This window comes from Trichosurus vulpecula, chromosome 1 (assembly GCF_011100635.1).
Source record: "Trichosurus vulpecula isolate mTriVul1 chromosome 1, mTriVul1.pri, whole genome shotgun sequence".
Classification (NCBI taxonomy): domain Eukaryota; kingdom Metazoa; phylum Chordata; class Mammalia; order Diprotodontia; family Phalangeridae; genus Trichosurus; species Trichosurus vulpecula.
In genome coordinates, this window is record NC_050573.1 from 147,715,110 (window position 1) to 147,742,940 (window position 27,831).

General features: G+C 36.5%; 1 protein-coding gene across 1 annotated transcript in view; it reads right to left on the reverse strand.

Annotated features, from left to right (window-relative positions):
- The window catches only part of VPS13B (vacuolar protein sorting 13 homolog B), a 1,100,792-nt gene that overhangs the window by 991,987 nt on the left and 80,974 nt on the right, over positions 1 to 27,831 (reverse strand). The window contains 4 exon segments of the mRNA XM_036759288.1: positions 23 to 291; positions 13,168 to 13,342; positions 23,928 to 24,109; positions 25,901 to 26,068. Coding sequence (XP_036615183.1) covers positions 23 to 291; positions 13,168 to 13,342; positions 23,928 to 24,109; positions 25,901 to 26,068 — 794 coding nt within the window.

The following is a 27,831-nucleotide window of genomic DNA, read 5'->3' on the forward strand; positions in this document are numbered from 1 at the left end:
TTTATATATTTTAAAAGCTTACCTTGAAAGTCACTGTGGCCTTTGTACAATAAAATCCTATAGAAACAACTGGATCTTTTAAAGTCTGAGACTTTTGCTGATGCAGAGCCGATATCGTATCATTTCCAAGATAGTCATCCTCTCCATCATCATAACTCACAATGGCAGGAACAAACGACCAAGCCCAGGATACCCATCCCTGGGACTGTTCATCATCTTGTTGTGAATAAAACTCTTGAGCTTTATATTGGGTAGGATATTGTATATCCATGCCAGTTTCACCTTCACCACCTAACAACACAAAATACAAATAGGCAATGCTATCAGGTTTAGCTGGAGAAAAGTAAACAAGAAGAAAAAGATGCACTTACCAGATTCTCCCCTCCCCATTTCTGACACTTTGAAATCACATCTATCCGTATTTGTGAGTATCCACAGATAAACAGACAGATATTCACAGATAAGTAGATAACATTAGAGTATATCATTAAAGTTGCTCTCCCCAAAAGACAGCAAGTTTACAGGAAAAGACTGCATCATACTACCTTTGTGTTTCCCCACAGTCTATTTTACCCATTCAACACCTGATACAACACATTGAGTGTGCAACAGATCTTCAAATAAAGTCTCGACTATTAATTGATAAAAATGTGCATCTATATGAATTCCTTCTTCAACAGAAATGGACACATAAAAGTCTCTTAGGCTAATTTTGAAACAAACTGTTTTACAAATGATCAAATATACTGGAAGTATATTCATGGGATAAGAGTACAAATGACCTGGAATGACAGCCAAGCTTTCTAAGCCCAGCCACTTGAGAAATGAAAGGAAAAACACTGTAATGCAGGCAATCTGCAAAAGCAAAAGTCTACCCTAAAAATAATTTATTAAACACTTATATAATAAATTGCATTTTATTTACAATCTAACCTATAATAATGGTGTTACCTGATCTTTGCCACAAACAAATACAATATACCAATGACTGTTGCTGACATATGAAGAACCTAAAAAGCACAGAGATTTTCTTTGGTCACACAAATATTACTATAAAATTCCTAAATTCTATAACCTATTGAATCAGGCTGTCTCCTCTCTGAAAATAAACCCCATTGGTTTCTCTTACAAAGAGGCATACTCTCATGATCAAAGAATACTACAATATCGTATTCTGGAATGCTTCAAAGTAGAGTGGAAGTTTGACGGGGATTCAAACAAATCTGATCTCCTAAGATAACACAATGAATAACCCCTACCCCTAACACACACCTGAGTATTCCGTTCTTTCCTCTATTTGGTAAATCTACTGGAGTTTTACAAATAATCCATTTCCTGTAGACAGAGAAGAATCCAAGTCTGCCTGGAACTGCAGGTAAAATACAGCCTGCTTTGTCTAGCACCTTTTCTCTTTTCTTACCAATTATAAATCAGCTTAGTCCTCTTTTGTCCCATACAAAAGAGCTTCAAAACGATTTTTTAAAAATCAACTTCAAGCATCCTAGGCAGGCTATGTCCATTATAGTACATTATTTGCCATGATTTTTTACCATGTATTTACAACAACAGATCTAAAAGTAAATGTCTAATCACTTATGAAAAGTCTAATCACCTAGAGAAAATTAAAAGTGACACTAAAGAGACTTAATTTACAACAGGATGTCCAAGTTATTAGTTACAAGGTTACCAATTTTCACACCCTTAGTTTAAATTTTTTTTTCAATTCAACTCAAAAATTGCTTATTAAGTACCCATTAAACAGAGGCATTTTGTTCAATGTTACTAACGTAAACACAATTCTTGAAAAGTTTACAGGACCAACATCTCATACCATATACTCTGAGAAGGTCAAAAGGGTGATATCATAAGCAAATTAGGGGAGCAAAGAATAGTTTACCTGTCAGAATTTTGGATAAGAGAAGAATTTATAACCAAACAAGAGATAGAGAGCATTATAGGATGCAAAATGTATAATTTTGATTACATCAAATAAAAAAAGGGGCTGCACAAACAAAACCAATGCACCCAAGATAAGAAAGAAATCAAGAAACTGGAGGAAAAAAATTTTTACAGCAAATTTCTCTGATAAAGGCCTAATTTCTCAACTATGTAGAGAACTGAGTCAAATTCATGAGAACACAAGTCATAAATTGGAAACTGAGAGTGATACCTATGAAATGGGGAATGGCTGAACAATATGATTGTGATTGTGATCAGAAATGACAAGTAGGATGCTTTTGGAAAAACTTAGGAAGACTTACATGAACTGAGGCAAAGTAAAATGAGAAGAACCAGGAGACCACTGTACACAGTTAACAGCAACATTGTATGATGATTAATTAACTTAGCTATTTTCAACAATACAACGATCTAAGACAATTTCAAAAGATTCGTGATGAAAAATGCTCCCTCCCTGGATAAAGAACTGATAGAGCCTGAATACAGATTGAAGGATACCTTTTTTTTTTTAACTTTCTTTATTATTCTTGGGTGTTTTGGTTTGGCTTTTCTTTTGCAACATGACCAGTGGGGAAATGTTTCACACGACTGTACATGTATAATCTATATCAAACTGCTTGTCTTCTCAAGGAAAAGGGAGAAGACAAAAGAGGGAAATAATATCAATCTCAAAATTTTTCGTAAAAATGAATGTTAAAAATTTTTGTTTACATGTAATGGAGAAAAAACAAAATTAAAAATAAATGTAAAAAAAGTTTAAAAATTATTAACTTCGTTACTTCAAGATCTGATTTCAAGTGGTAATATTAATTTCACTGAGGTATACTGTATCCCCTCCACACTTGAGTAATCTTTTCAATTTGCTGTTGCAAAAAAAAAACAAAACAAAGCTAAACTAAAAAAAACACATGACAGTCAACCAACTAGCAATAAATAACTAAACTTATTCAGGCTGGTTCATTATTATCTGGTTCTTCATATGATCTTCACTTGAAGTCTTTACGCCTTCATGGGACATGCCAGAGTTTAAGAATTGATTATACAGCCAGAAACCAAAGTCCTATGTCCATACCATGATAAGGCAATGGAGGGTGTTATCAAAAGTAAACATTACACAGATAACTGTGATATAATGTAAGAGGGTGACATTCAAAAACCACTATCATAAGCCATCACAAAATAACTATGTATCTTTGATTAGAATATACCTTGAAAAGTACCTGGATTTTATAAAGCAATGTTCTCTGCAATAATAAGATGGAAGACACCCTTCAAGGTAAAAAGAGGCCAACAGGATCAAAGTCATTCAATGTGATGCCACTTCCCCCTTTTCTAGTACATATTCCACCAGCTCTGACATCTGTCTTTAAAGAAGTAAACACAGCCGTAAATACCTGAAGAGATATTAATGGCTTATGATTCAGTCATGCCAACATAATAGAAATGCCAGGACTGCCTAAATTTACTTACTTGGTGACAATTTATTTATTTAGATATCAAACATAACTATTTAAATATTTACAGAGATAGGAAAAAATAATAAAATTCATCTGGAAGAGTACAACATCAATAATCTCCAGGGAAATAATGAAAAAGGGGACATAGTAGTACCAGATTTCTGTATGTATCACAAAGGAGGAATAATTAAAACTTTCTGGTACTGGTTAAAAATAGTTGATCAGAGGAAGATGTTAGATTTACAATACAGAAAAGCAAAAGAACAAATTAGTCCAGTGTTTCATAAACCAAAGACTCCAATTACTGTAGTAAGGACTCACTCAACAAAAAATGCCAGAAAAACCAGAAAGCAGTTCGGCAGAAATTAGGTTTGAATCAACATCAATCAATATAAGCTCCAAATATATCAATGACCTGGATATAAAAAGTCACACAGTAAATATAATAAAAAGCAAGGAAGGAAATACCTTTCACAATTATAGATAAGGTAAAGGTTACATGATCAAACAAGGGATAGCACATCAGCGAAGATAAAATATGAGTCAATAAACATTTATTAAGTGCCTACACTACATGCTAGGCACTGTGTTAAGCATTAGAAATACAAAAAGGGGTACAAGACAGTCCTTGTCTTCAAGGAGCTCACAATCTAATGAGACAACAAGCAAATATGTACAAACAAGCAATAATCAGAAGAAATTGGAAATAATTAAGAGGGGGAAGACAACAGAATTAAGAGAGTTTGAGAAAGGAGTCCTGTAGATGGGATTGCTACAGAAATGGACAATTCTATTTCTAGAAAAACGCACACTTTCAATTTACAATTCAATTATATAAAACTAAAAGGTTTTTGCACAAACAAAATCAATGCAGATAAAAATTATAAGGTTAACAATTAATTGTGAAAAATTTCTCACACCAAGCCTCTCTGATAAAGGTCCGATATCCAAATACAAGAAATTTATTGAAACTAAGAATTTCAGAATTCCAATCAAGGCAATGACCAACCGCAACTCAAGAGAATCAAAATGAAGCAAGTTACTCTCCAGCAGAGAAGTAATGGACTCAAAATACAAAATGAAACCTTCAGTTTGTTTGATGTGATAAATACAGTGACAGACTTGGAGTCAGGAAGACCTGAATTCAAATCCTGTCTCAGAAACTTAGTTGTGAGACCCTGCAAAAGTTATTTAACATCTTTATGCCTCAATCCTCATTTGTAAAATGAGGGAATTGGACTTGTTGGTCTCCAAGGTCTCTTTCAGCTCTAAATCTACAATCCTATGATTTCTGTGTCCTTTAGGCACAAGCCCTACCTGGCAGCCCACCACCACATCCACACAGGTGAGAGGCCCTATCCCTCTCCTGACTGCAGCAAAGCCTTCAGCCGGAAGTCCAACCTTGTGTCCCACTGGCATATCCATACAGGTGAGCAGCCTTATGCTTGCCCTGATTGTGAGAGGTGTTTCAGTCAAAAATCCAACCTCAGCACACACCACAAGAGCCATAGTTGAGAGGGGCCATTCATTTTTGCCACTGAGAGTTTCAGTCATGAGCAAAAGCTCCTGACCCATCAGAGGAAGCATGTGGCCTGAGCTGGTAGGGGTGGGAGAGCAGAGAGGCAGAGACAAACTTTGAGGGGTAGGCAAAGATAAGGGACAGAGGTGACACGATGGAGAAGGGATAGAGGATGTTAGTTATGGTGGTGGGGGTAAAGGATGGGAGGCTTCCAGTGGAAGCTGGTCAGGACCCTGAAGAGAAGACTAGGTGACCTTGCCCCAGCAGACCTGTTAGAGGTTTCCAAATACCCTAAGCTGTCCCCACCCCACTGGAAGTTCTGCTTCTCTTCTTGCCCTCTGGGGAAGAAGTATTTGACTCTTCTGAGTATAGAATAATAAAGAGTAGTTTCTAGAAAATACTTTAAAATTACATCAAATATATGTGCCCAGAGCTCCATCCTATTAAATTAATAGCAAGGGACAGGATAGTTTATCAGAAAGATATTTAAATAACTTAAGGCCATTACTTACTAGGTGATCTCACCAAATTAGGTTTCGTTAACTCTCTTTGCAGATGTTCCCCAGATCTGTACATCTAGTCCTAGTTTCAGTTGCTTATTATCAAATACCTTATGGACATCTCAGATCGGTTGTTTGTAGATCTCAAATTCAACATGCCCAAAATAGAAATCCTTCACCCTCAAATTCTCCCTTCTTTTCAACATCCCTGAAACTGTTGAGGACACCACTATCCTTCCCAGTCTCACAGGCTTGCATACTTGGTTTGATCCCCATCTGCTCACTTTTGTTTATTCCAGGTAATCAATCCATTGCCAAATTTATTTCTGTTTCTACTTTTGCATGTCCTCCCTTGATTGTCTCCTATCCCTCACACAGCTTCCACAGTCTCAATTATTATGTCTATGTAGATAAACTTGCAACTTGGTCTATTTCATCCTCTACTCAGTACTCCTTGTTACATCCTTGTTCAAATAAAAAGTCTTCTTTTTGGCATTTAAAATCCATAATCTGGATCCTTCCTAGGGGGCAGAAGGGTGGATAGGAGACACAGTGGATGAAGCACTGGGATTGGAATCAGGAAGCCTTGAATTCAAATCGAGCCACTGACACTTAGTGGCTGCGTGATTCTGGGCAAGTCATTTACAATTTCTTCAACTGTAAAATGGGACTAATATTAGTACCTACTTCACAGGGTTGTTATGATGATCAAAATAGAAATTTTAAAGCACTTAGCAGAGTGAATTGCACATAGCAGACACTCTATGATCCTGATACATTGCCTTACTTTCTTTTCCTTGAATGTGACACTCCTAGTCTTTTCTATTTATATTCCTAATGCTTAGCCGAGGTGCACATAGTAAACACTTAATAAATGCTTCATTTGTTTATTCATTTAACCATTCACCTCTCATCTATATGTCTTCCCATTGTCTATTCCCCATGCCTGGAACACCCTTTCTTAGTACTTCCAGCCCTTAATTTTTCTGGACTCTTTCAAAACTAATCTCAGATACCTTAAGTAGAAGGTCTTTCCTGGTCTTTCCACATCCTACTTTCCCTTCTGAGAGTACCTTCAATCTACTCTGTTTACATCTGGTTTGTACCTAATTACTAGTGTTCTCCATTAGAATGATGAACCATTTGTGGGGAGAAATTGTTTTTTGCTTTTCTCTTTTATATCTAGAATGTAGTAGTGCCTGGCACAGTATAAGCACTTAAAAATCCTTATTTATTCCCTAAGCTTTGAATTCTTTACAAACTACAAAATTAATTCTAAAAGCAATTGAGTTCTCATAGTTCTAAAGAAGTTGCTTTAAAATGCATGAAATAATTTACCTAATTTATAACATTTGGTATTCCTCAGCTTGTAACCATCTAGAATGTGACCTTAATTTTGTAAGATAATATTACAAGATAATTTTATAAATAACAAGGACAAAATATCAAGTTCCACATAGAAAAAAAGAATAAATCACATGGGTACAAACCAGTACAAAGTACCATTTCTACTGATTTGGGAATGTAGAAAGTAAGAGTACGCTCTCCACAGTCAGCCTAACATTTAGGCGCTTGATAACAAAAGTTGAATTAACATTGGCAAAACTTCAGGGACAATATTTAGGTAAGAATTAACTGTTCTTTATAGTTTTTCAATTATATTTAAGCCTATAACAAACTTATCTTCAAAATCAGCCAGAAAAATTTTGTGTCAACATTTTCTAAACACATGTATTTATCAATGGTAATACAAAGGAAATGCCTCCCTATCAATTGCATAACCACATTACAATAGCATTTTTATTCTAAAAAACCAAATATGATAACTTGGAAATACTTTCAAAGTACAAAATCTCCAAAACTGATAATCTTCAGTCTTTGGAGGGAGGAGGAGTGGTGAAGTTGGCCTCCTATCTGTCTATCTAACTATATACCTTTCATCTGAGAGTACACTTCTCTCTAGCCCAGTATCCAACCTCTTACAGGAAGAGAAGTGGTATCTTCCACTTAATGATAAACACTCTCATACATCCCAGTCTTTCTGTACCCCTACAGGTCATCTTCCAAACCCCATTCCCTATTCCCAACCACCTATTCCTTATTCCTTTCTCCCTCAACCCTCCCACACAAAAGTTTCAACCAAACACCACCCAGCCCTTCCATTGTGCCCTCTGGAATGCCTGTTCCATAGGCAATAAACATCCCTTTATTCTAAATGTTTTCCTCTCCCAGACCTTCCATCTACTAGCTATTACTGAGACCTGGCTCCCTTCTGATGGCATAGCCTCCCTGGCCACCTTTTCTAAAACTGGCTGCACCTTCACTCATTCCTCTTGGATTATTCCTTGTCCCCCATTGCTGTGAGACTGTCTGCTCACACCTACCATAACAGTAATAACAACAACAACTAACATTTAATGCCATGCCTACTGTGTGTCCGATACCATGCTAACTACAAGTATTATCTCATTTGATCCTCACAACAACCTTGGAATGCAGGTGCTTTTATTATCATTCTCATTTGACAGTTGAGGAGACTGAGGCTAAGTAACTGACCCAGGGTTACACAACTAGTAAGTTTTGAGGTTGGATTAGAACTCAGGTCTTCCTGACTCCAGGACGAGTGTACCACCTGCTGGTGAGTTAGGGAGGTGTCTACCCCAAGCATGTGAAGACTTCCCCTGGTGGAATGGGTGGATCAAAACAATTTGTTCCAGTGGCCATGAAGGTGGTTGAAGCAGGCACTGGAAACTATTTAGAGTCCCCATTAATGGGCAAGGTTAGCCCTCCTTTATAGACATTATTACTCTCTCACTGTTATTATGGATACCAAGACTTTAGCAAACAACTACTGTTCAACATATCTGTCAAAAGTCATACATACCAATGTATTATGCATGTTTTGAACTTAAAGCTAAAACCAAGCATAAAGCGAAGAAAACACCTCGAGACAAGGTCAGAATCACATTCTCCTTCCCTAGACTTCGTTATAAAATGTTACACAACTCCTACCATAACAAATGCCTTTTATTGTGAAGTTGACTGAAATCAGAAAACAGTTGGAATTTAGTGAAGTGTTCATATATCCAGAATTTCATTTAGCTTCTGTTTTACCAGTACTGCATAGTTTATCACAAGCTCTAAAATGGCACAATTTTTCTCATCATCAGCTCCTGGGTAATAGTAACTTTCAGTTTTCTGAAAATTAGACACAGAAATTCATGTGGGGGAATACAAATTAAGCATAACTGATGAATTATATTTAAAGCTTTAATCTACTTGGGCAGGTGAACACAGATAAACTAAGATTATATTTCATGTGGGGGCTTGTTATGGCAATTAGGGTTGGACTTTTCTGTTGTCTTCCCTTTTGGAATGCTAAGGCCATCAAGTGTCTTTAATGAGTCCTGCCTTTGTTTCAGTTGGGAGTCTTTGAATCAAGAGTCTTTGATGACCTGCTTAAGAAACAAGAAAGTCTCAGGCCCCAGGCCCTAGGCCCCAGACCCCAGACCTTTTTGCTAAGTAGCCTCTGAGCCCTCAGCTCCCTGAACAGGGTATTAAGAACGCTGAGCTTGGCATTTTTGCTTTTGGGGGCACACTCATTGAAAGAGTGTTGGTGATGAGACTCTGGGTAAGCAGTTGAAGCAGCACCCCCACCCCAGCTTTGAAAACCCAGATGTTGGTGCTTCTCTGGTAACTGTGTATTGTGATCCGGTTAAACGGAAATATTGATTTATTTATATTGTCTCCGTTTGTAATTTCTGTTTGTATTTGCTTTGAAGTTCAGGGTGCTGGCTTTTCCCCCTGAACTAAGTAAATGGTATATGTATGTTTTAAAACTGTTAACCCCTCAAAGTTGCTTTCCTTAGAAAAGGAGAACAAAGAACCTGTGCTGGAAGCCCTTCTATGTGCTGGTGTTATTAGTCTTTCACCTCCACAGTAGCTGTTGTTGTTACATGGTTCTGAATAATATCTAGAAACTTCCAGGGGGTACTATTTATTTCATTGTAGAGAAAGAAATAAGACATCAAGAATAGAGAGTGATATTATACTACTCAGGCAACAAATTACAATGGATAGAGCTCTACATCAAGAAATTAAGTCTGGCCTCAGAATTTTATTAGCTGTATCCACATAAAGAGGATTTTTTAGAGTTCAGTTTCTCAGGATCCATAGCCATGGCAATGTCCACTTTCCAGGTGTTTGGTAATAACTCCCAGAATAACCCCAAGCATCCTAGATAGTAATTCCTAGATTCATAGTGACAGGCAGCTGTACCATGAGATGTGGGGGTACCATAACTGACACTTACTATGCTTGCACAGAATGATGATATTGCTAAACTTAACCTGTGAGCTTAATGTTGGCAAGATGCCTTCTTTGTCTGTTGCCCTATAAAGCAAGTGGGCACTGGTCAGTGAGTGGGGAAACCATGGGTAATACACAGAGGAATGCATGCACCTGCCTCGACCAGCCCCCACTGAGACTTGAGGGGATTTAGTGGAATGCACAAGCTGTGCCTGTCTTGATTGACTCCATCGAGATGTAGGGGTAGTTGCCTCTCTTCTTACTGGCCCCTATGAGAAGGATGATTAGGGAATGCTGTAGGAGCTGGTTTTCCCCTTATCAGCAACCTCTCTGAGAAGACTAGACTAGAATAAAGTAAAATTATTAACCCCTCTGAAGGTGTCTGCCTGTCTGACTAGATCAAGAGTGAACCTGTTAGAGGCTCAAGTCCCAAAATTCCGGGGCCTCCTGTGTATTATCTGTGAAACACTGTGTGACTGCGGCAATGTACAACTTCTATTTTTCTCAGTTTCTTCAACTTTAATAGCAAATACCTCCCAGAGTTGTTGTGAAGATCAAATGAGGTAATATTTGAAATATAAATACTATCATTATCATTATTATTACTTTCCAGGAAAAAAATGCAATACCAAACACTAAGCAACAATAAAGATGTATAACTATAAAAATCATTCCCTTCAATTCCACACTTAAATTAATGTTTCCTGCACATTAGAGGGATTAAAAAAAAAAAGTTGTGTCTCTGAAACCTGAAACTGCTCAGGTTATCCACCACTGTACAAGAATTTGACTTACAAATCAAACTTATACTTTGATCAACAGGCTGAAAATTCCCTATTTCTGTCAAAGGCATCACCATTCTTTAAGTCTCCCAAGTTCATTACTTTGGTGTTATCCTTGTCCCCTCATTCTTCCTTAATATACATATTTTGCCATTTCTACCTCCACAGCATCTCTCAGATCTGATCTCTTCTCTCAATGCACAGAGCCACCAGCCTAGTTCAGGGCTCCATCACCTATTCTGTGGACTACTGTAACAGGCTTCTAATTGGTCTCTCTGTATCTAGTCCCTCCCCACTCCAATCAATCCTCTACACAGACACCAAAGTGATTTTCCTTAAACACGTATCTGAGCATATCAGACCCCTATTTAATAAATTATTTTAATAAATAATAAATAAATAAATTTTTAAAAAATAATTTAATAATCAATTTTAATAAATAAAATTGCTCCCTATTGCTTCTAGGATCAAATAAAATCTCATTTCTTTAAAAAGACTTTCACAAGACAGCCCTAGTCAATCTTTCCAGCCTCATTATATATTACTCTCCTTCTTGCACTCTACAACCTAATCAAAGTGATCTGCCTTCTTACTGTTCCTCACAAGGTACTTGATCTTCTACCTTTGTGCCTGCTTATTGGCCTTATTCCAAAAAAGAATATACTCCCTCCTCTCACTCACTTTATAGAATCCTTCATTTCCTTTAAGAAGTAGCACCAACTTCTACATGATAAATCCCTCAAATGGCTAGTATTCGCCCTTACTATCTACCTTATACAAGGAGTTCCAAAAGTCTTAGTGCAGTTTTAAGCTTTCATACTCCAATGCCTTACTCTAGTGTCATTTAGTCACAGCTACCAAAGCCTAAAACTACATTAACACTTTTTGGAACACCTGTTCAAATTCTATATTTATTTCATCTTATTCTACATATATTTATTCTAGATATACTTATACATATACACTGTTTCTCCTGTCAGAACGTAAACATTTTGAGAGCAAGAATTGTTTCAATCAGTTGGTCAATAAGCATTTATTAAGTGCCTACTATGTGATAGGCACTTTAAGTATTGTCATCCCCAGCACTTAGGACAGCATCAGGCATTCAACAGATACTTAACAAATGCTAGTTGAATGACTGAATAGTTCTGAAGTACCTGAAAAACAGCCAAAGAAGGCCAATCTATACAGCTGTCAGTCATAGATGAGGCACGTACTAGACCAGAGGAATCACAAGCAAGGAGGAGTATGAGTGTGTTTTGCAGACAGAGATAGAAATAAACAACCCTGAAAATGGCCATGGAACACATTTTACGTCTAACAGTTTAAGAGCTAAATAAAAGTCAGTATTTAACAACTATTCTGATTTGGGAAATCATTTTCCTAGGCACAAATCAATCAAATAATTTTTTATCTTCTTAAAGGATAATTTCTACTTATAAATAAGAGGCAAAAAAAAGAATTCCAACAATTGTTTCAAAGTTAAAAATGTAAGTTCTATTTGTATATCCACATTTGTAAAATAAAAATCCTATACTTAAATAAACTCTAGTGTCTACCTATTGCCTCCGAGATAAAATATAAAATGCTGTATTTGGCTAGTCCTTTTATACCTTACGTCTCTCCACATACTCTGCAGTACAACTGGCCTCCTTCCTGGTCTTGGAACATAACGTTACATCTCTTGACTCCAGGCACTTTCACTGAATGTCTTCCCATGCCTTCAAACCTCAGCTCTAGACCCACTTTCTGCAAGAAGTCTTTCCCAGTACTCCTTAATCTTAGTGCTCTCCTTCCGAGATTATCTCAAATTAAACCTGTATACATCTTGTTTGAACATAGTGGTTTATGGGCTGTTTTTTGCCCTTCTTTATATCCCCAGAACTTACCACAGTGCCTAGCACATAATAAGCATTTAACAAATGCTTATTATTGACTTGAAAATATTTCTGCTCAAGAGTGCTTTCTGAAATACTGAATAACTATAAAAACAGAAGACTCATAACAAATCACATGAAAATACAATGTTCTTTAAAATATCATCTTGATTCAGCAAGATTATAGCTCTGCAAAAGGTGAAGTTTGAATCCTCAATTGATGACAGGAAAATATTGCCCAGACTAGATATAGATAGATATATTGACATATCAATATATAAATCACCCTTGAGGAAGGAGGCAGACACTTCCTATTTCTTTTCTTACATGTAAACAGAGATTATTTTCTGTTCCCAAAAATGCCTGAAGACACCGGGACAACATGTTTAATAACTTGAAATGCCTTAAAATACAGGACTTCTGGTCACCATATGCTACATCAAAGTCCAGACTATCAAAATCTAAATTATTACCAGTTTACTACTTTCTAACTGGAATACAGAAATCATCCAACTGTGTTGTCTTAACTTCTTTAAAATGCACATTTAGATCACAAATAGTATTCAATTTTTATTAATAATACTTAAGCAACTTTCAAAGAAAAAAAATCTATACGATTACCAGTGATCAATGAAAATCCTTCCAAGATATCACAGAACAACAAAAATTTGCTTCAATTATGTTTTTGTAAATTTCCCGTTGGTGAAATTTGAAAAAACATGAATTGTCTTATCTTTACTTTTTTTCTGTAATGATTAAACTTACCCGGAATGCTTCCTAATAGATCTTTAGTATGACAGCTGAGATCCTCTGTTTCTCCATCTTTAAAACTTCCTATTTCTCCATAGTAAAGAGCAACACCTAGTTGCATTATACGAATAAACATTGGGAGTTGCTGATCTGTGATGGAAAGCTTCAAACTCTCAACTAGAGTATGAATCTGAGTAAAAAGAACAAGGAAATAATGGAAAACATGTTGAGAGGAAATGCTTTTTAACAGAAAATATGTATAAATTTCATATCGTATTCCTGAATTAAAAAAAAAATACAAAGCATAGACACTTGCCTTAATCTCATTGAAATCAAACTAAAGTAATTCCTTTTTTTCAAGAGCAATGAGTTTTAGATGGAAAACTATGTGCATACAAATAAAAACTTGAGAAATTACATATATCTTGTAACCGAAATACTTGATCTACTATGTTATAAGTAATTCTGTCAGTATTCAGCAATAAATAGAACCATTCCTTGTAAAATTTGGGACAGAAAACATCTCATGATGTCATCTTAGCAAAATTTTTATGTGACTGCCATTGATAGTTTTGTTCCATAAGGAATATGTACATATCCTAAAGACATATGTAAGCAAAGAAAATACTAAAATCACAGCTGTGGAAACACTGAATAATAAAATACATTAGTCTCAAAAATGGAAAACCAAATGAAGTACACCTTCCAGAATGTTTTCAAAAGTAACTTGAGTAATTAATAGTTTTAAATACACAATCTAAACATTATTATCTAATATCAATCAATGGCAGGAAAAAAATAAGATGAATTGCCAGCAAGAGGGATATAAAGTTGCCAAAAAATAAATCCTTAAGGACGAAGGAACATCAACAGAAATGTTGGAAATGAAACTAGCTAAACTGTAATGCTCTGATTTTCAAAAAAAAAAAAAAATTGTTTCTTTCCTACTACCTGCTGAAGTATCTATAAAACATGGGGAAGAGAGTAATGGAGACAGTATTTTAAGACAAAAATTATAAAATTTTAAAATAAATGAGGAAGGAAACAACTTCAAAGGGGAAGAGGATTAAACATTGTGAATTTCAACTTCTTATGACATTTTTTAAAATCCTAAAATTGTTTGCCATGCTCCTAAATTCCTTCCAGTTGGAGATTTCTCTTCTAATACATTTCTGACTGAGACTTCGATCATTCAGTCTCTAGCTCATCTCCATATCTGAACCACTCAGAAAATGTTCTAATCTCAATTTACTAAGAAGTCTTCTGGGCATTCAAGAGCATTTCTTTATTCACCTTCCACTGCACCTAAAATTCTCTCCCTTTCCCCTTCTCCTAGACAGATAATAAAGGTGGTCTATAAGTACAGAAAACGTTATGTGAAACAAGAACTAGATTTAATTTGACTCAAGGGCAGAGCTAGAAAAGATGGTTAGAAGTTACAGAGACAAATAGGTTCCACATAAGGAAAATTTTCCTAACAAGTGAACTTCTCCAAAAGTAGAACTGACATGAGTTATACAACCCTTGTGGTCGTCCAGCTAGGGACTGAAAAACTCTTGTTGGGTATAACAACAATAATAAAACTCCTTGCTCCCTAGTGCCATTTCCAAGTTCTACCCCTTCCTCCTTCACTCAGTAACCTCTCTTCCTTTGATGTTCATGCTATTCTATATTAGGAAGGCAGAATTTATGATTTCAAAGAGAATCTCATATGTGCCTAAAAGGTCTGGAACCGCAGGATATAAGGAATTCTCTAGGCAGAAGACAGGAGAACTAAAGCATGTATTTACACTCCACAATAACAAGCCCACAAACCAGCGTCCCCATTTTGATATTTTCATCAAAAGCTTCCAGGCCCAATAAGTCCGCCTCACAAGGGTAACCAGGCGGCCACAGAGAAGCGAGATGGTATAAGGCAAAATCGTATACATGCTTCCCCTCTACGGTAAGAAGATTACCCACTAGCCTCTAGTCAGCTCTGCTACCGGCAGCTCAGCTTCGGCTGTAGGTGTCTCTGGCTCCAACCGGAAAAGGAAAGGAGGATCTTCAAGCTGTCCTCTCCCCTCTTACAGAGTTTTTGACATCATCAAGCGCCGCCTGAACGACCAGGGCCGATTGGTTCTTGACTTGGCCCCTCCCCCTAGCGTAGACCACGTTAACACACCTCCCCTCAGCCAGCCCCACGACTCATCACACAGGAAGCTCTCCGATCCCTGGCATGGTCGCTGGGCCTCCTGTCCCGGAAGAGCAAGCCCCAGCATCCAGGGAAGCTCAACGAGGCAAGCTGAGTCATTCAAAGAAAACAAAGTCCATTCTGGCTGCATATTCATATCTACTACCCAATCAAAATCCTGGGAGCTATTGTTTACAGACTGCCAGGTCACTCTCCTTTCTCAATGAGTTCCACACCTGGCTAACAATTTTTCTTTCAACTCCAACTTCTGCCCTCATGCTAGGGAATTTCAACATACCTACTGACTCTTCCAAATACTCTAAGCAGTCGATTCTTCAACCACCTCACTTCCAAGGACTTACTACTTCACCCCATCTCAACCTCTTGCCATCACCCACAAATGCACCACTTCTATGTTCAAGAATTCCAAGCTCCCCTCAACCAATCATAATCTATTGGCTTTTCACCTCTCCCTCTGCATTCCTTTTAAAAGAAACTCTATGATTCATCTACTCCATAACCTCCAATCCCTTGACACCCCTCCATTTTCTCCTGGGCCATCTGCCCTGCACAAGCCACTCTTCTGTGTTCTCTCCATCTTGACCCTTTGGTGAACCAATTCAACTCTATACTTTCCTCTTCTCTTGAGTCCCTGGCCCTCTGATATTGCCAGCTGCACCCTGCCAACCTTCAGGCTTACATCACTCCCACCATCCACTGCCATTTTTGCTCTTACACACATGCTGCTGAACGAAAGTGGAGAAAATCTCACAACCATTCTGACAGGGTCCACAGTAAATCTGTTATACAAACTCAACTGGGCCCTGACTGCTGCGAGGCAATTTCTGTATACCTCCCCTATCATCTCACTATCCCACTCTCCACAGCAACTCTTCCAAACCTTTTCATCCCTCCTCAAACGTCCCATGGTTCCTCCTCATCCCACTCTTAGCTGAAAATCTTGCCTCAGATTTTACAGAAAAAAGTACAGCCATTTGCAATGAGCTCCCTCTTTTCCCCTCTTCCTTATCTCTTATCACTCAGATGTCTTCTTCTATTATCTCCTCCTTTACCCCTGTTTCACAAGGAGAAATAGCCTTACTCCTTACCAAGGCCTAACTCCTTACCTTTCTATCTGCACAAACAATCCCATTCCATCCCATCTCTTCTAACAGATTGCCTCCTTCTGTCATCCCCTCTTTATCACTTATTTTCAATATCTCCCTGACTACTGGCTAATTCCCTATTCCCTATAAACATTCCCACATATCCCCCTCCTCAAAAACCCTTGCTTGATCCTTCCATTCTGCTATCTTCCTATATCTTTTCTGCCCCTTGTAGCTAAACTTCTTGAAAAGGTCATCTATGATAGGTGTCTCCACTTTCTCTCCTCAGTCTCTTCTTACAATCCAGCTTCATATCTTATCATTCCATTGAAACTGCTCTTTCCAAAGTAACAAATGATCTCTTACTTGCCAATTCCAGTGGCCTTTTCTCAATCCTCACGCTCCTTTACCTCTCTGTAGCCTTTGACACTACTGATCTCCCTCTTCTCCATGATACTATACTCTCTTCTCTAGGTTTTCAAGGCACTAGTCTCTCCTGGATCTCCTCCTATGTCACCTCTCCTGTCTCCTCTGATAGATCTTCCTCCAAATCATACCTTCTAACCTTACCAACTTTATAGTGTGCTTATCATGCAATATTTCTCATTAATAGTAATCCAGCCCTACCAAAAAGCAAACTTGAGGGGCGGGATTATAACTGTCTAAACTTTATATCTGTCCCAGCATTAGCCCGAACACATGGAAGGCACTTAATAAATGAATATCCAGACACTTTGGGGAACAAGACATGGCAGCAGCAATGAGCTACATTCTACTTCCAATTTCAAAGATGTAGATACAAAATATCTGTGTGCTAAAAGGAAGTGACTAATGAAAATAGACCAAAAATGAAGCTGTAAATTGCAAAAAGAGACAAACCAACAGATACAAATTACAAGAAATTCTATAAATAGCTTCAAAGTTAAAAATATTTCACATGAGCAAAGTATGAAAAAAAGATTAGGTTTTTTAAACCAAACCAGCACACAACAAACCCCATCAACTGAATTCAATGCATAAATGGGGGGGGGAACCAGCAACATTTATTACTGAAGGCAAGGAGAAAAGGCCAAATGATACAGAGGAAAGAATACTGGATTTGGAGTCAGAGAACCTGGATTCACATCCTAGCTCAGTTACTTAACTACCTGTGTGACCCTGAAGTCACTAAACCTTAGTTTCTTCTTCTGTAAAGTCAAGCTCAAAAGGCAATCTCTGTGATTCTTTGCAACTCTAAATCTATCATTCCATGATTCCCAAATTATTGACGGCAATTTTCCAACCTTCACATCTTTAATGTTCCTATTGCCCAGAATGCTCTTCCTGCAAATCTGACAATTAATTTCTATACCTCATTAAAGGCTTAGTTCAAATACCACCTTCACTGTGAAAATTTCTTTGATTCCTTTCTTGATAAGCTTAGAAATCACTTCTTTAATACCAGGACACTTCCCTAGCACTATTTTTTTGAGTAATTACCATGTTCAAACTTGTAGTATTTACCTCATATTTGTGTACATAGATGTCTTATCTCTCATAATAGACTTTAAGTTTTTTAAGTACATGGATGATGACAATGATATAGTAGTAGTTACAATATCTAGTAACAATAACTGAGCTTTCTATAGGGATTTAAAATTTGCAAAGTGTTTTATGAACATTATTTCATTTGATCTTCACAACAATACTTTATTTCACAGATAAGGAAATGAAGAGCCAGAGAGACTAATAATAACTGACATTTACAGAGCACTATAACTACATAATATTTAAATATAGGTTGCAATGTGCTTTTGATGCATTCATTTGATCTTTACAATAACCCTCTGAAGCAGGTGTTCTTATTTATCAGAGATGAGGAAAATAAGGTTCAGAGATTAAAATGATCTGTGCAAGGTTATACAGCTGCTGAGTGTCTAAGGTGAGATTCAAATCCAAGTCTTCTGACACCTAATCCTACATTCTACCTACTAAACCACACCTCCTAATCATCTCATACTGTTTTATGTTCTAAAAGTAATTTCTTTTACCGTATATTTAGTCTTTAAAAATTGAGAACATGTTGGTTATATGTATTTTACATATAGAATAACCAAAGCACAGAAAGGTTAAGTGCTTAGCTAAAATTCACACAGCTAGTAGGGAGGTATCAGGACATAAGCAGTCAAATCCAAGAGCCAATGTCAATTAGAAGCAGCTGGTGATGCAGCAGATAGAGTTCTGGGCCTAGAATAAGGAAGATCTAAGTTCATATCCAGCCTCAAACACTTACTAGCTGTGTGACCCTGAGCCAGTCACTCTACATCTCTTTGCCTCTGTTTCCTCATCAGTAAAATGGATATAACGTTAGCACCTATGTCCCAGGGGTGTTGTGACTTGATGTACTTAGGGAACAAAAATGTCATCAAAATGTCACATATCATCAAAAAAGTAATTACTGAGAACAACACAAAAAACATTATCCTACCATAATAAGAAACCAACATGTATTAGCACTGAACACTGTAATTAAGTTATTATAATCAAATCTGAGGAGATGTGATTGCCAAATAAAAATGACAAAGGGTAGATAAACTCACTCAGATTAGAAAGATTAGGGCTCCTTAGTTTGGAATGATCAAGGATAAGGGAAGCAGGTAAGGAAGTATATAAAATCACAAAAAGACTGAATAGAATGAATATCAATAATTCACCCAATAACAGTACCCTGGAATTAGAAGTCATTTCTCAAACTTGGACAAAGTTAAGTTTAGGAGAGATGAAAGGAAGTACTATCTCACATACAGCATCCAAAATCTGGAGAATCCATTACCCACAAGATGTCATATACTGAAGATAAAAATGTACAAAAGGCTTAGAGAGAAACATATAGCAGAGTTACATTGACCTATCCCAAGGTATTAGAGTCTTGAACAAGGAAGACAATCATGCCTTCTCTAGCTCTGGGACTACAAGAGGTACAACAATAAAATCTAACCCAATGTGGCCATTCTTAGTCTTTAAAGATCCTTCAATAAAAGTCTATTGATTTGACTTGATTTCAGAGGAGCCTGAATTCATCTAACTGAAAAGAAGACAAGTGACACTGGTGTACAAAGCTGGCTGGTACAAAAAGAATATAAGTACACACTCTGACTCCAATGGTTATGTAAGTACAAATGTGGAAATAAAATGTCATGAAAACACAAATGACCTGATTTATATGCCCACTGGAATAACAGCTAATGATATTCCTGTTTCATCCATATTCTCAAATGGCTAATTAAATCAACACTAAAAATCTGAATCAAAATAAGTTTTATGCTAATACAAAATTGTTCCAGTATCTAGATTCATTTTTGAAAGACCTCTTTTATTTGCTTTTGCCTACTCCAATTCTACTTATAGCTGAGAGTTAAACTGAGATTATATGTATATATATATATATATATAATACATATATATAATACATATATATAAAATACATATATATAATACATATATATGTTAGAAGCTAGGGTAGACAGGGATTTTAAGGATAATGTTTTAAGGATAATTATTTTCAAAACTAATATTAGGAAAAAATTAAAGACTTAAAAGAAATGGTAGCCACAAACACACACAAAAAAATTTTAAATATAAATGACTGACCACCAACCCAGAAAAACAGGTGGGTCTCACATATAAATGTAAACTTAATTATGTTAATGCTACTACATATACTCTGCCATTTATTTTGTGGTTATCCAGGATTCATTAAAAGCTTTCTTATATATAAAACATAAAGTAAAATTCATCATTATTATTATCATCCATGCCCTTCAATACTATGAGTCAGTCTATGTCAGCATTTACATTATGTAACTTTTCTTGTCAGAAGCTGGTAATTAGCAGTAAAAGTTCACTCCAGGTTAAAATTTGACAGATAGGACCTTAAATCTCTAACTCTAAATTGTTTTGCCAAATTAAAAAATATCAACTTTAAGTTACCAAGAGGATTTTAAGCTTTTAGGTTCACAGCACATGTTTAAAGGACCTACTGACACTGTGTAAAGCAATAGTTATAAAATGTTGTCAAAGATCATTGCCTGAAAAACGGGTTTTGGTGACATCATGATGGAAGGAGTACTAGATTGAGAATCAAAGAGAGCTGGGTTCAGAGCTCAACTCAAACACTTACTAGCTATGTGACCCCGAGCAAGTCACTTAACTTGTTTGCCTCAGTTTCCTCATCTATAAAATGAAGATAATTGTTAGGATCAAATAAAATGATGTAGGAAAAGTACTTACAAAGCTTTAAGTGTAATATACATATCAATAGTCATTTTAACATTAGTGCATTATAAATGCAAAATGGATCACTGTGATGTGGTACTGTAATATCAATTAAGTTGAGTGTCTTTGATTGAGTCTTACTAGGTGCTAAACCCCAGACCCAAACCCCTATCTACTAGGTGCTAAGGCTATGTGGGCATGAAGCCCTCAGGGTCCTAAGGGGAGTTGCCAAGACCATAGTAAATAGTAGCAGCCCAAGTTCTGCTCGCTCAGATGATGTTTGATGACAGCTAAAGAGTGTATAAAAAGAGAACAGAGCTATTTGCTTGGGGCTCTCACTCTTGGTGGAGTGCTGATGTGGAGACTCTGGGCAGCTGTAGTCAGGAGCCCCCTAGCTTGTTCGGATTTTGTTAAACCCTGGTAACAATGCAGTGAGATTTGAATCAGACAAGGTCTGTCTGTTGATGTTTGTAATTTGTTTGTATTTGCTCTGAAGTTCAAGGTGCTGGCTTTTTCCCCTGAACTAAGTGAATGATATTTGTATGTTTGATTGAAATAAGATTGTTAACCCCTTTACCTTGCTTTCCTTAGTAGAGCAGATCAAAAGAACTTGTGCTGGCAGCATTCTTGTTGTGGGGCTTCTATTGGTCTTTCACCCCCACAATAGCTGCCAGCCAAATTGTTGCAACAGGTGCACAAAAAAGCTAATGGTCTATTAGGCTGCCTTAAGAGAAACAGTGTCCAGAGCTAAGGAGGAAATAGTACCACTGTATTCTACTATGCTCAAACAATATCTAACATTATATCTGCTTCTGGTTAACACATTCAAAGCAGAAGACTATTAAAGCTGAAGAGCATACAGAGAACCTCAAGATCATGCCCTATGAGGATCAAGTAAAAGAACTAGGGATAGGTCTAGAGAGAAGAAAAAGGAAAAGGAAAAGTGGGGAACATGGTAAGCTTTGAAGCAGCTGTAAGTCATGTTCTGCTTGGTCTCACAGGGCAAAGCTCTAAAGAATGGGTAGAAACTACAAAGAGGAAAATTTAGACTTGATAGAAGTAAAAACTTCTTTAAAACTGGAATTCTCCAAAAGTAAAATGAGCTGCCTTAGGAGATCCAATTCAATTCAATAACCATTTATTAAACAACTACTGCTTTTGTCAGACACTGTGATGACAAAAATAAAAATGAATTCCTTCCTGTCTTCAAAGAAGGCTACACAGGGTGGGGAGAGGGGGAAGAGCAAGGAAAACAGATGACACAAGTACATAAAAAATTAAATACAAAGTAATATCTGGGGAAAAGGACTAGAAACTGAGAGGACCAAAAGGTGAGGAGGTGACACTTAAGCTAAGCTAAGCTCTGAAGGAAGGTAGGAAGTCTATGAAGTGGGGATAACAGAATGTATACCAGAATTTGGGGACGACCTATGCAAAGATAAAGATAAGAGAGATGCAATGTCATGTACAGGAATCGCCACATAGCACAGTTTGGCCAGGACATGAAGGAGAACATAAACAAAACTCATTTATTTGTAGAATTAATGTGATCAAAGATCTTCCCCACCCATTCAACAGGCCTCAGGTGGGGCTGGGTGGGAAAGCTTGATTGTATCTTTGTTTGTAAGTAGGCCTAAAGCCTCTACTTACCAGGCATTAAGACTATGTGGGCCTGAGGCCCTCGGGGCCCTAAGGGGAGTTGCTAAGACCAGAGCCAATGGTATGTGCACTGAGTTCTACTCAATCACGAATTCAGCCAATCAGAGACCTGAGTTCTAGCCAATTAGACACCCAGCTACAACTGTATATAAGGAGAGTCCAGAGTGTGAGAGAACTGGAATTGAAGAGGGACAGAACTGAGAGCAGCAGAACCTAAAGGAAGATATTGAGGCAGCGAACATTAAGAGGGTGCTGAAAAGCAGATATTGAGACAACCAGTGTGCACAGAGCTGCAGAAGAGAGTGCTGAGAAGAGAATTAGGATTCGTAAGCGATTGTTTACGGAAAGGCCCTAGCACGGGGGAAGGTTAAAAGATGACTTGGTTCCTTGCTATAATACTGTGTTACTATTTCCTTGTTTCTACAATGAGGTGGGCTTACTGGTTTTGGAATATAATAATTGCTATATCGAATTGGAGTTATTAGTCTTGGGATTTTATCCTCTGGAGTCTAAATGTTATACTTCCTCTGCCTTCTACCTAGAGAGTTTTTCATACTTTGCGATTCCAAACCATACAGGCATGCTCATGGTCATCCTCGAGATCATGAATCTTGCCTTACTGACACACTCTTATGTAAAGAAGAGGAACAGCATTGGCATCTTGTATATGTCTTTTGTGTACATAATTGTTTACACGTATCTCTCCCATTAGGCTGTGAGGTCCTTGAGAGTAGGGGCTGCTTTTTGCCTTCCTTTGCGTCCCTAGTGCTTAGCGCAGGTCTGGTATATAACAGGCACTTAATAAATAATTGTTGATTTGACTTGAAATGTGAAATTACTCCTGTCTACTTTAATGTATCTTTATCAAATTTTAAAATAATCAAAATGTTATGAAAAGTGACAAAATGTCATTATCCCTGGCCCTGCACTCAGACCTGTCCTGTGGCTAGACCTTCTTTTATGTTGTTTGTCTCCATCAATCAAAGCGTGTGCAAAGATTTGTTCTGCCTTTCTATTTTTATCTTCATCACTTAGCATGATGCTTGCCATGTAGTAAGCACTTAAATGTCTTTGCATTGATTCTCTCAATCAGTAATTAAGCTGCTATCTTGAATTGGTGCTACAAAATATGAAAAGCAATTCATGCCTCTTTTTTAAAATGGACCTTAACAGCAGAAAATTCTCAGATGTCATTAGAAAAACCTATACAAATCTGTTATCTGGTAAATACCAACCTGGACCACTGGAATTTTGGAATAAAAGAAGAATCACTCAAAAAGCCTATGTTAAAACCTACTGTATCAACTGTCCAAGAGAAATTTACCATTATCTCAATTTTAAATGCTTGCATAACTATTCAAATTTATATATTTATATGGACATAGGCCAAGTCAAAACTAACCAAAGTAACTGTGCTTTTCAAGAGAAATAAAATGTAGAAAGGTTACCATTGAAATTCATTTCTTAAAAGCTAGAATGTAAAAAAATAAGGTTAGAAGCTAAAAAAATAAGAAAGCCAGATAAAGACATGCAACTCTTCACTACTGAAGTTTAAAAAAAAAAGCATTATTTGTGACACCTACTTTAATGACTGACGGCATCTTGGAATTCAGGTTATCATAAGTAAAATGAAGTCGAGTTCTGAAGGAACATTTGTACAGCAAAGGATCCTGGTAAAACTCAATTTTACCACTAGCATTCCTCTTATCAAGACAAACTGTGCAGTCAGAAAAATTTATAACTTTCCGCAGTACCAGGTCAGTTGCTAAAAAGAAAAATGGAGAACATTTTTAAGTAAAAGTTAATTATAAAAAAAAGCATTTTTAGAAAGGAAAATGGTCACTTTGGTACGTAACTCAAAATCACAAATTAAAGACAAAAATATGGAGAATATTTTAACTCTAGTTCCTCTCACTGGTTTTATTTCAATAGCTAAAGTATCCTAATCCATTCAATCAAAGTACAAGGTTTCCATCCCCATAACAATGTTAAAGAACTCAGGCCATCTTCTAACATTTCGAATTCCAAAAAGAATTTAACCAAGGAGTTTACACATATGTATGGGACCAAGCCTGTTTTATTACTGGTCTTTATAACATACTTTCATATATATTGTACATTTCATTCAATAGATATATGCAATATACACAGATATATATAAAAAAGAACTAATAATGTTCCAGATTTACAAATTTTGTAAATATACTCAAAGATAGGGATTATAATAAAAGAACTGGAAGCAGAAGGGATCTTGAGAGATTTTCCAGTGTTTTCTATGCTTTATTGAAAATCACTTCTTTTCAGTGTTTGAGTACTAAATAATCAATGAGTCCAAATTCTTCCCCCAAGAAAAATAATAAAAACATAACAAAAGCTTTATCCCTAGACCTTTTTGTGTGTGGAGTATCCAACAGCTAGACTTGCACCAAAATCCTTCTAGTCCTTCTTCTAGAACCTGATTCTATAGTTTGTATTTTTAAGTCCCTTTTAAACAACAACAGTAATAATATATAGTTATATAGCACTTTGAAATTTCCAAAGCATCTTACACACATCATCTCTTTCAAGCTTCAGAACAAGTACCTGAGGTAAATACTAGGTATTATTCCTATTTTATAGATAAGGAAACTAAAGATTGGAAATATCATATGATTTTCTCATGGTTACACAGTTATTAAATATCAGACTTCAGATTTCAACTCATCTCCCAATTCAATATCCAACACTTTATTCATTATAAAACAATGCCTAATTAGTATCACATTGTTTTATCATTCTGAAAGTACTCTGACATATGTCATTCTGTCATCTTCAAAATGTGAGTTGTATAAGTGATGCTATTATCTCCATTTTGCATATGATAAAACTGAGACACTAAGAGGTCATGTGATTAAACTAAACTGACAGAGCTAATTGGTGCTGGTGCCGGTACCCTGCAACTCCTGACTTTATGAATAATGAATGACTGAATATTCAATTCCTATATTATTCAGTTGTGTTTTGTTTTCCTCTATCTACTTCTACAGCCTAATCTTTTGGGGCATTTCAATGTCTGTTAGCACCTTTCCTAGAAGAATGGAAGAGGGAGTGGAAAGGGAAGAAATTCAAATGAATTCAAAATGGTATTAGTTTGAAAAATGTAAAAATTTAAAATATAGGAAAGTAACACCTAAGAAGAAGCTTCAAGATGATTCATTACTTTTATTTAATTTTATACACACACACATACACACATTTGCTTCCATTAGGATACAACCAGATGAGTCACTCCTATTACTCAGTTACAGAATTCAGTAACAATGTATTTTATCTTTAAAATCATCAATTAACAAATAAATATAGATTACCTTGGAGATACTCAGAGGACAGATGTGAGAGAACAGAAAATGAGAAAACTATTTCTTATATAAATTTTACATCTCTCCCAACATCTAGCCCAGTGCTGTGCTCCCAGCAGGTGCTTAACAAATGGTCATTAACCGATAAATCATATTTCAAAAATTAAAATGCTACAATTTTTACACAAAAAGGAAAACAACTATTGAAGTTTACTCACCAGAAATGTCCATGAATGCTCGATCCCAAAATTCATCTACTGTATAGCACTCTGCAGATGTAATGTTGACTGAAAGAACAATATCATCCTCTACATACTTTAATATGAGATTATTTATAACGATATTGACATTGTTTACGACCCGTCTGATCAAGCTCTGCACATAGCCTGAAAAATGAAAAAACAAAAGGAAAAAGAAATTCAATTACCCAGATGTCTTTCATTGAATTTCCTGCATCCTTGCATATAACTTACTAGAAGACAAAATTTTTCAATTAAGACCCATATAATCTTCCCTAGGCAAATAAAACAGAGAACCAAAGGAAAATAAGGACTACAGGTTTAAAATCCAAGGTAAAAAAATACACTACATAAACATTATATAAATAATATATACCAAACCAGTGTTTCCTTGATTTTACTATAACAGATCTTTTATGATGAATAACCCTGGATCATTAATCCTTTATTTTTATTTTCACATATACATTTTATGATCATTCAGTATAAAGAAAGAAAGTGAGCAGGCGCTGAGTTATTTATCTCCTCTATTAGAATATGAGCTCCTATAGAACAGAGACTGTCTTTCCTTTTATTTCCAGTACTTAGCAGAGTGTCTCTTTGTAATTCCCCAAGCACCAGCTGTCTTCTCATCCTGGAACTTCACTCAATGACAGGGGTCTTCTTATTCTAGGACATCTTTCTACTCCCCTCCTCTCACTGGTGAGTTCCTCCTGAGGTTCCATCTTGGGGAGAAGCCCAGGCCAGTCAACATTAATTCCTCCTCCAGCTCCGCTTCTCTCTCTCTGGTTTTGCCATCATCCTCCCCCCTCCTCTACTTTTCAACTTCCTTTGATGTATTGCCTTCCCTATTAGAGTGCAAATTCTTTTTAGGACAAGGAATGTCCTTTTTTTTTTTTTGCTTGTATTTGTATCCTCTTTGGTTAACATAGTGAGTGGCACATAGTGAGCCCTTAATAGATGCTTGTTAACTGTGTTTTTATAGTGTAACAGAAAAGGGGTAGCCTATAACAAAACTCTTTTTATTTCTTTAATTCAGTTCCTCTGACTTTTTCCTCTAAATAATCTAACAACACAACCAAAATTATTTAGGAGCTTGGAGAAAAAGGAAGAGGTGAGACAAGTGGTTTATACCTCCAAATTTATCAAAACAAAAATAGTCATTGAATCTGTTTCTAATCTAGGTTCTGCAAAATTATAATCTACAACAGGGCTGTCCAAAATGTGGCCCACAGGCCTGCAGTGCAATTTATGTGGCCCGCCTACAAGCATAGAAATGTACATAAATGCTTTAGTAAACGAAGCTGAGCTACCACAGAGCTCTCACCAAAATGGCAAATCAAAATATATTGTCTATTGTTTCAATAAAAACCTAAGGTATGGCTATCAATTCATAGTAGCAAAATTATATAAAAATAAACTAATCTAGATACCCCAAATGAAAATTATAAAGGAATTTTAACACAAGGATGTGATTATAATAGATACTCATTCGTTCAATCACCATTTATTAAATGCTAAATACTATACTATACAATAAAAAAAATAATCTCTGCCTTCAGAGAGCTAAGGGAAAGGGAACAAGCATTAGATAAGCAAGAATTAGTGGCAGCAGGGGAGGAGGAAGAAGGAAGAAGAAAGAAGGAAGAAAGAAGAAAAAGAAGCCACCAAATGTTTGATCCAACCCAAGAACCTAAATTTCAAGTTACAAGGACTGCCTGCTTGACAAGAACTGCTAGGAAAACCAGTAAGTAGTTTGGAAGAAATTAGGTTTAAGCCAACATGTTACACATGTTCATGTGACCATGTATGAAGGCAAAAGCAAGGAATTTCAAATGCTGTAAGGTCATCCCACAGATCACAGAATCACAGAATTAGAGGTGAAAGGAATCTGTGAGACTATGCAGCCC